Source organism: Lycium ferocissimum, chromosome 12 (assembly GCF_029784015.1).
Source record: "Lycium ferocissimum isolate CSIRO_LF1 chromosome 12, AGI_CSIRO_Lferr_CH_V1, whole genome shotgun sequence".
Lineage (NCBI taxonomy): Eukaryota > Viridiplantae > Streptophyta > Magnoliopsida > Solanales > Solanaceae > Lycium > Lycium ferocissimum.
In genome coordinates this window covers 18,239,175-18,248,842 of record NC_081353.1, presented here as the reverse complement: position 1 = coordinate 18,248,842, position 9,668 = coordinate 18,239,175, and the positions used below count along the sequence as shown (strand labels likewise).

The 9,668-nt window shown below is 38.0% G+C and overlaps 1 protein-coding gene across 1 annotated transcript; it reads right to left on the bottom strand.

Moving 5' to 3' along the window:
* Positions 1-25: 25 nt before the first annotated feature.
* Positions 26-8,779, bottom strand: LOC132041075 (auxin response factor 19-like). The gene is made up of 14 exons (XM_059431840.1): positions 8,704-8,779; positions 8,533-8,665; positions 7,151-7,263; positions 5,045-5,143; positions 4,896-4,952; positions 4,554-4,709; positions 4,383-4,467; positions 4,192-4,282; positions 3,780-3,944; positions 3,464-3,662; positions 3,229-3,370; positions 1,151-2,970; positions 877-1,067; positions 26-630 (listed from the first exon to the last, which is right to left on the bottom strand). Exons 2-14 carry the CDS (start codon positions 8,591-8,593, stop codon positions 498-500), a joined length of 3,312 nt encoding a protein of 1,103 aa, XP_059287823.1. The 5' UTR covers positions 8,594-8,665; positions 8,704-8,779; the 3' UTR covers positions 26-497.
* Positions 8,780-9,668: the final 889 nt, after the last annotated feature.

The following is a 9,668-nucleotide window of genomic DNA, read 5'->3' as shown; positions in this document are numbered from 1 at the left end:
AATAACATAAGAAAGTGCCAAGGGATAAAATGAAGTGAAACTGCAGTTTCACCTCAGCTACTGAAATTTACTTCGAGATTTCCCATTACAAGATTGAAGGGAAAACCAGAGAACATTCTAAACAACTATACACTCCCAACACTACATACATATTTCAAGGACTTGAATTTTACATTGAAAATACTCTTTAAGAAACTTTTCGTGCAAAGGAAACAAGAAATTTAAATACTCTTGTCGCATGCATCTCGTGCTTCTATTGTTACTAGGCTTCACCAGTTCCTCCCTTGTAACATGAGCTGTTATGCTTGGACCGGTGAGGTGATGAAGCACACCCACTTCCCGCTTTGTTCCTGTCAGATTAGCGACAACTCTATTCAACCAAGGAAAGGTCCTTACACCAAGATCCTACAAAAGCTAATTTACATTTTCTATCATGTATAAAGAGAAAAATAACCACTCGTGGCAGGTCTCTAAGAATGGAACTTTGGCCAGTTAATTTACACATTTCCTCCGTCTGAACTACTACAAGCTTGATTTTGGACATTATTTCCAAAATCTCCATCCAAGCTCATTTGTTGGACCTCTTGCGGAGAAAGAATCTTGATGCAGCGGACACAGTTCACAAATTCCCTGAAGTACCATATGATCAGTACAACACATGTCAATATGCCGCAAATATGTACAAAGGAAAAGGGAATGGTGTAGGATTACAAAAGCAGCTTACGCCACTTTTATCAAGTCTCCATGCATAATGGAATAAAGGTTGTTTCATGGTTCTAAGGTGCGGCTTTCAAGAACTCTTAACCTTCAGATGCTTGCTTGTATAGAAAATGCAGATACTGAAAATTAGATTAGAAGCAAAGTTCAAGAACTTACTCCCAAGGGTCATCGCCAACAAGCAGAACGTCATTCTCATGATCCACATACACAAGCTTCCATCCTATCCTTTGTCTGTCCTCCAATTGTCCCTCTATACCAAATCTACGAGCTAAATCTTGTTTAAGCTCTTCGTAGCCCGAGTAACGTGCGATGTCTATTGATCTTCCAACAGCACCACGCTTGTATACCTGAGAGCATAGAGGCAAAAAAAGTTAGTACTGTTAACTCAAAATGATGTGACTTAGGAGACAGATTTGCCATGTAAACCGACCTTGGTATATGTCCGCATACGAGGCATTTGAGGTGTTGGGGCCCAGGCACCTCTATTCATGAAGCTGCCTTCATTTATGGTAGAATCAATTGAATTGAAGGCCATATCAGGAACTACAAATGATTGAGAGACCATCGATGATGAGAGTTCAGGTTGTGCATCCTTGGGGTTCTCATAGCTGGAAAGCATGCCTCCACCTGATGAGATATTATTTGATACATCCTTCCTTGACTCCATCAAGCTATTTGTGATCATAGAATCAGGCATCATGGGTATTCCTAACTGATTGTCCATACTTGCTCCAAAAGCAACATTGTTCCTTGGGTCACCCTGAACTTCTCCATCATGACTATCTCTGAATACAACTGGTTGAGAACTGAAAGACATCGGGTTAGTTGTCTGCTGCAATTGGACATCATTTTGAGAGAAGCAGACAGAGGTTGCTGAAGATGAACTATCTAAATAATCCATCTGAGGAACTGCAGTATTAAGATAGGTTTGAGGCGGCAAAAACCCATGGTTCTGGCTCTTGGAGATGTTCAATGAGGGCCTCACATCAGATTTTTGGTGCAACTCTTTAACTAGATTTCTATTAGGGGACATAGCTTCTAATCCGCTGGAACTCAAAAGGGGTAGAGAAGACTGGGTTGTTTCATCCGCTGCAGCTGTGCCTAGATGGATCCTACCATTCATAATTGGCTGAACCGCATTTTGACAGTTGTTGGTGGATGGTGAGGTTGAACATGATGGGATATCATCCGTAACCCCCGACTGGCCTCCACCTGCAGCTCCTGTCAATAAGCTACTGCAGTTTGCGGAAAGCTGATTAGTTGTCGGTGGTAGAACCTGGCCAACTTGTCCAGGTAGTTCTGGTAGAATTCCTGGTTGCTGCTGCTGAAGCTTCAGATGCTGATTTGGCTGGGCAAAACGAAGATTAGACTGGCTATTATTTCTCGTCACTTGCTGCTGGACAACTTGCGGCTGGGAAAGAGATGTGGAGGTGGACGTGGTCTGAGCCATATCCAGCATTTGGCTTGTTGCAAGTGACCTGGAAAAGTTGTGTGATACATCTAAGAGCTGCTTCTGCTGATCTTGGATTGGCCCAAGCTGAGATGGTTGTTGCAATAAAGATTGTTGAGCTAGAAGTGACTGCTGCTGCTGATGTAGCTTCTGCAAAAGCTGCATCTGCAATTGGTTATCAGAGAAATGGAGCTGTTGGTTAAGTGGATCGCTCGGCTGGGATGGCATGAAATTCTGTTGCTGGGTCTGATTCATAATCTGTTGCTGCTGCGGCAGGTTCTGAGGAAGGTTTCTCTGCTGCAGCTGGTTTTGAAATGATTGTTGTTGCTGTAGGACATTCTGAGATTGCACAAGACTTTGCGCTTGCAAAAGCTGGGCCTGAACATGGTTTGTCGGCACTGATTGGTTAATTAGGCTGTGTCTTGGCTGCTGACTCATATCCGACAACTGTTGCTGCGACTGCATAATGGAGCCTCCTGGGCTCAATGTGGTAGCCGGTAACTTCTGGAGCTGGTCGAGCTGCTGACCTTGTTGGGTTGGCCTTTGGCTACCAAACTGCAAAGTGTTTTGTTGAGGAAGCTGAGGTGCTCCACCTCCTACATTCTGTAGAACAGAACCAGATAAAGAATGCAGGTAGTTTGGCTGCATTGGGTTGGCCAGAGAAGGGTTCTGTTGTTGCATGTTCATCCATTGGACTAAGCTCAGGCCTGGAAGACCTTGCGGGTCCTTCATCCCAAAGTCATCACCCAGCCATGGCATTGTCCTCTTAAACAGGCCATCCAGATCAGAACAATCGTCATCTGCAAGAAGTGACACATTTCACAGATCAGAAATCTAGGATTAGAATTTATAGCTGAATGATTTATTCAGGAGAAAGTAATATTCATAAAACAATCGCGTCTTTCATTTCTCCAGTGATATTGTTCGCCTTTTTAATAAGGTCCCCTCGGAGTAACTGGTAAAATCAAAGTTATCCAACTATATATATATATAAATAAAAAGAAGAAGAAGAAGAAGAAGAAGAAGAAGCCATATTCTAGGTGTAATTTGCTCACTACCTGGCATTCCAGGTAGCCTTGGCCGCTTGGACCTGAAGAATGGCGGAGTAGGACAGATGAAAAACGGTGCTGTTACTGGTTCAATCTCCCAAATTGAGACTCGGTTACGCCTCTCTCCAGCAGTTGACTCATCCCAACCAACCTAATCACAAGTTTGAAGGTGTCAGTACATCCTGTAATTAAAAGATAGAATAAAAGGTAATTTTTATTAGTTAGAAAGCTTTAGTTTCTATACCTGCAAGTTACGCCACTGTGAGTTCTTCCACCTCACTGCATCAAGATCACTGATGCCAGTAATTGTGCCCATATACCTTCTAGTTCCTGATTCTTCTGTCTCAAACATCATGCGGAATCGCATGCCAAGCGATACTTGACTGCTATACGTTGCTTTGTAATACTTGGCTAAAGGGATGACAAACTCCGAAGGACTTGCCCTGTTCATAATAGAGGTTTTAAATTTTTTAAATTACAATAAGAGAAAATCATCACAAGGATTGATAAGTTGCTACAGGAAATGCATAGGCCTAATAAGAAAGTTAAAATTCACTGACCTTGGGTTATAAAACACAGTGAAAGGGCTGTTGTTTGCAGCTGCATGGGCTGCCGCTGCTAGGATACCTATATGCATGCTATCGCTTGATAACACCGATGACGATAAGTTGGTTGGCTGTCTGTTTGCCCGCCTAATACCGAGTAGAAGGTGCTGCTTTTCATCCCTGTCGACATAGATTACAGATCGTCAAGGATGACCAAAGCATATGAATGATAAAAGAAGAGAATCCAATAGGTGACTAGGTTCTTTTAAAGCCTCGTAGCCCTTTATGGATCTTACTTAGCACTCTATTTTAGTCGTCATTTTATACTTGCACAATTTCCTCAAATGCACAAAAAAGAGAACATTGGGTATGTTGTTGCACAAAAAAGAGAACATTCAAGGTGGCATGTCATTGCCAGTATCATTACCTAATAAACAAGACTGAGTCACCAGCGAAGAGCCTCTTCCCACTGACAAAGAGGCTCCACCCTGTGGTTAGCAAATGGCGTTTGGGTTGCCCTGGATCACCAGAGATAGGTAAGTCATAGGAAACAAGCCAAATTTTATCTAGCAACGCTTGGACAAGTAAAATCCATATATGGCAGCTAAACAAACTTACCGCGATAAATATGGCGGAAGGTCCACAAATTATCATGCAAGTCTCTAGCCACAAGTTCTTGAGCAGGTGGTTGCATTGTGTAATCCTGAGAATGAACAAGCAAAGTCTATCACACAAAAGATAGAGAAACCACCAAAATGTATCAAATGAGAAAATTCAATATGCTCTTACCAGAGGCGGGAATATTTTCTCTGCAGCACGTCGAGGGACTGAAAAACCTCCATGTGTGCTTGTATCACTGGCAGTCAAGGTCTTGCAAAAGAATTCTGTTTGCGGTTTATTTGCTTTCATAGACAAATCTGATCTCAACAATGCCTCCTTGTCAAACTGCAAACGACCGAAGGTTCACTAAATGAGCTTTAAATTCCACCTCGGTATTCTATAATTGAGATCCTCCGTGGACAGAGGACCACCTCACACAACCCCTCTTTCCTCTTTTTCCGAATAAAGAAAAAAAGTCAAGAATAGGAAAAATCGCTTCATAATGTAGACACAGCAGAGGAAGAGACATACTGATGGAACCGGCTGCAGTGTCATTTGTGCATAAACTTCATCTGTTTCTGGATCGGCCTAACGACAAAAAATACAGTTATTATTGTTGAATAGCAAGGATTTCAAATGACCAGTTTATATCAAGGCAAGTGAAGTTTGAATTTACGTACATGCAGGGTAACATTGTGAAGGAGACAAACTAACTTTGATGGAAGGTTTGGGTAGTTTGGTATTTGGGCATCTACATCTTTCTTCATAGATGCTGCAACCTGAAAATAAGTGCAAGAGTAAAATAAATCAGACCATTGAATAACTCTGCATATAAGACTAATATTAACCACACAACCATACTAGATACACAACTTGAAAGTAATCAAAATTTGATTAAAAAGAAAAGGCACTTCACCATTGCTGCACTTCAGAAAGATTCAAAATGTTCCCACTTACCAAAAGAAATATTCAACATCTATTTAACAAAACTGCCATTGAAATACATAGAAGTAGTGGTACTAACTTTCCACTTCCTTCTCATTATCTTCCTAATTTCCTTCCTTTTCTCCTCCTCATGACATTTTTTTCAACATCAATGGTGTCAGTCCAACTTGCATGCATCTCACGTATTCAAAGTACCTGTTAACTACTAGCTTCTTGGAGTGTTTACAGTTTCCCTTGCCTTTACTATCAAATTGCCTTGGGCATTCACCAGCGGTAAGCGTCTTCAATTTGATTGTTTTTTATTTCTTTTTTACTTGATTTTCTGTTTTAGGATTGGTGGACATTGCGCGCATTCTATGTCATATGCATTTCGTAGAAATTTACAAGTTTGTGCTCTTTAGAACGTTCTTCTCTTGTGGTGATGTGTACTTGTTTCTGGTGATACTAACTCTGTCCGCCAAGTCTTAGCCAAGTACTCCATCTTTTATGTATTTACTAGAATTTAACTCATGATTTTTGTCCGGCTTTATTGACCGTTAAGCCACACTTTGAGGTGCATTTTCTTCCTCATCATTAAGTTTTGCTAAAAGAATCTCAAAAAAAATCTCAACTTTTTTTTTTGGAGCAAAAGCCACCTAAAATCTCATTACTTTTAGGTTAGCAAATTGAACCTTTCTTCACTTTAGTCCAGCCATAAAGGTTAACTTTTTAATTCCCTTTTTTTCCTCTTTAACAACCCCACTACCTGCTTGTTGACAACATCATAGTCAAAGATACTAAAGATGATGCTTCCCTATCTTTTCATCTTGTTCTTTTTCTAAAACCGTGTGGTAAAATACATATGTATGCACGTGCACATGTAAGCATATGCATAAGCAAACAAAACAAACAACAAATAACAAATTCTCAATAAGGACACATACTGACACAAGGTGCATGTTACACCAGAGATATTACCATAATAAATTGGGGGGAAAAAAAAGATGTGATCCAAAAGTAAATAAATAACTCTTACTAGAACATGGACAAGAAAAGAAATAAATACACTGCATTCTACTATCAAAATCAACAAGTAACACCAATAATGTTACCCATACACATCTGCAACCTGACATAACTAGTAAGGTGAATTTTAATAATGTGCACCATATTGGCTCACGTTAGCAAATAGCAGCACACAAAGAGTATTTTTTTCCTGCACCTGATTATTTAACTGAGACATGTATGAAATCTAAATCTTATGAAATTTAATATTGACCTCTCATAATTTTTTAGAAAATGACAAAATGGTCCCTTATCTTTGGCAGTAGATTCAAAATAGTCCCATAAGTATCATTTGAGCAGTTTTGGTCCTTAAAGTTTGTCAAAAGTGGACACGTTTGGTCTCCAGCAGATATTTACCAAACTTTGATTGTTCTATTTAATCGGAATTGTGAAAACGAAAAATACTTAATGAGAACTCACATTTGAAAATACATATTTTGTAGCTAATGTTATTTTTGGTCTATTTCAAAAGTCTTGTGCAATTTTTTAAGGTGCAATTTCAGTCTATTTTTTGTGTTGCGGTTTCTGCAATTTTGAAGGAAATTTCTAGGGGTTTTGATTTTAAAAAAAAAAAAAAAAAAATTGTCGCAGTTTCGGTTAAATTTAACAATCAAGGTTGGGTAAATATTTGACGAACACCAAAAGTGCTCACTTTTAGCAAACTTAAAGTACCAAAACTGCTCAGTTAATACTTCAGAGACTATTTTAAACCAACTAGAGACCATTATTCTCACTTTTTTTCATAATTTTTACCCACTTCATTAACCGTGAAAAAATTTAAAAAAAAAAAAAATTACCTGTTCACTATGGCCTTGAGGAAAATAGACAACGTGTGTCCCAGCAGCCGGTAAGTTCACTAGAGGACCGGCGCAGGACTGCCATAGTTCTGGGTTTATACTTTTCTTCTCAACTGCCCAAAAAAAAAAAAAAAAAAAAGAATCACTATTTAATTTATAACACTTGTTAATTAATACAATTATACCACTTGTTAATTAATACAACTTTATTTTTTCAAAAACAAAAAAAGAATTCCAAAAAAATGGGTTTGAAGAAAGATGACCCTTTCTATTGCTAGATTGTAAAACTGCGATATAAAGTAAAGATTTTTCTCACTTTCTCTTCAATTTATAACACTTGTTAATACACCTTATTTCCCAAAAAATAGAAAAAACTGAACTCCAAAAAAATGGGTTTGAAGAAAGATGACTTTTTATAATTGCAAGATTGAAAAACTGCTAAAAAAGTAAAGATTTTTCTCACTTTCTCACCAAAAATCTTTTTTTTTTTCCCAAGAAAAGATCCATTTGCTTTGCTTAGCAACTTTAACAAACGTGCAAGTTTTTTTCATTTTTTTTTCCAAATGCCTTTCCGATGTCATTGAGTTAAAGCTCCCGTTTGGAATACCATTTTTTTTACTTTTCTTCGACAAAAATTTACAAACATTATTTGTTCATTGAATTTGATCAATTTTTGATTGAAGAAAAATTTTCAAGTTTCATAAACTGGCTTGGGCCCTTTTTGGGTGATAAAAATGTCCAAACACAACTTCAACAACTTTGAAACACTATTTTTAACTCAAATTCAAAAACTTTTTTTCAACCAAATTTATGTCCAAACACAAGCTAAAAGTATAGAAAACATGACAATAAAAGTAAAAGTAAAAGTAAAAAATGATTGAACTTGCGTTCCGATGTCATTGAGTTAGAAACTCCCGTTTGGACATAATTGTTTTTTAGTTTTGTCAGAAAAAATTGAAAAACATTATTCGTTCATTGAACTTGATCAGTCTTTGAAAAAAAAAAAATCACCCAAAAACAGACCTCTCAGAAAACTTCTAACTTTTTTTTTTTCAAAATGAATGTCCAAGCACAATTTCAACTTCAAAAAACTATTTTTCAACGCAACTTCAAAAACTCTTATTCAACCAAATCTTTGTCCAAAAGCTAGCTAAAAGTAGTACTCATATAATATAACAATAAAAATAAAAGGAAAAGGAAAAAATTTCATCGGGATGGAAGAAAAGGAAAGTAAAGTAGAAATAGACAAAAGCCGAGAAAGAAAAATAGCTTTGTCTCTTTGATTTAACGATTCTTACAATGCATCTGTTTATTATTACTAGAAAAAGTACAACACGTACTAAAAATAATATATTTCTATATACATAAATATAGTGACAGACCTTCTGTAGTATTCCCGTGGGATGTAACCTGACCTCCGGCAGTATTCACCGGCGTTTTCATTTTCTCTATAAATCTTTTTTCCAGCTAAAAAAAGAGAGTATTATACCCAGATATGCTCACGGGAGATTCATCTTCACTAAAACTCCGGCAAACGACAAAAAAAAAAAAAAAAAAAAAAAAAAACTCAATAGATCAAAAGGGATTTTTTTTTTTTTTGACTGAGGCCTAGATGACTGTAGCACCCTTCCAGGAAGTTGGTTGTACTGTAGCACCCTTCCAGGAAGTTGGTTGTAGTCCTAGGTGCTCTTTAAATTTTGTTTGTAACAATAAAAAACAATCAGAGATACTTTTTGTACTGTGTATTATGCAAAGAGAAGAAAAGCAAAAGGGAGTGGTGGGTGGGCGGAGGGAAGAAGGGGTGTTATGTTTTCCGGCGAAAGGGTGGCCGGAAGAAAGAGGGAAGGGTGTTAGGGGAGACAAAGGAAGCTTTGGGAAAAAGAAGGGGGAGACCAAATGCTGCTATTTTACTTTTAATTGCCCCCTCTTCCACCAGACACACACACACACACATACACACACTATTTTTTTCTCTTTCTATATCTATGTAAAGGAAGCGTACTCTAATTTGCTGTTTTCTTTTTTCTGCTCTGTTTACAAAGACCTCTTTTTTCAAAAATGGCCTTTTGTTTCTCTCTCTCTCTCTCTCTGTCTTGCTTATTCCTTCTTCTTCCTCTCTCTTTCTATGTCTCTCTTGCCCTTTGGGTGGATAATAAATAAAAGGCGGCCGGCATCGACAAACATCTGTGGTTATCCAAAACACTTCGAAGCCGTAACAGTGTATTCCTTTTAGGACCCGGGTGGGTAATTTCTATTCCACTTGCACAACTTTTTTTGCACCGTTATCGGAGCAAACCAACACCCGTCGTCTCCTACGTGGATTAAGTGCCAATTAAATTGTGCCAGCTCATTTAAATTGTCGCTAACTCAATTAAATTGTCCCCAACTCATTTTAATTGTAAATTCACTAATAAATTCGTGAAGTTTTGACCATTAAAAATTGGGGCTTTTGGGTGGTTGGATGTGCAATGAGGTGGCGCGCTTTGGTGTTGGTTTTTTCTTATAACGGTCTGCAAAA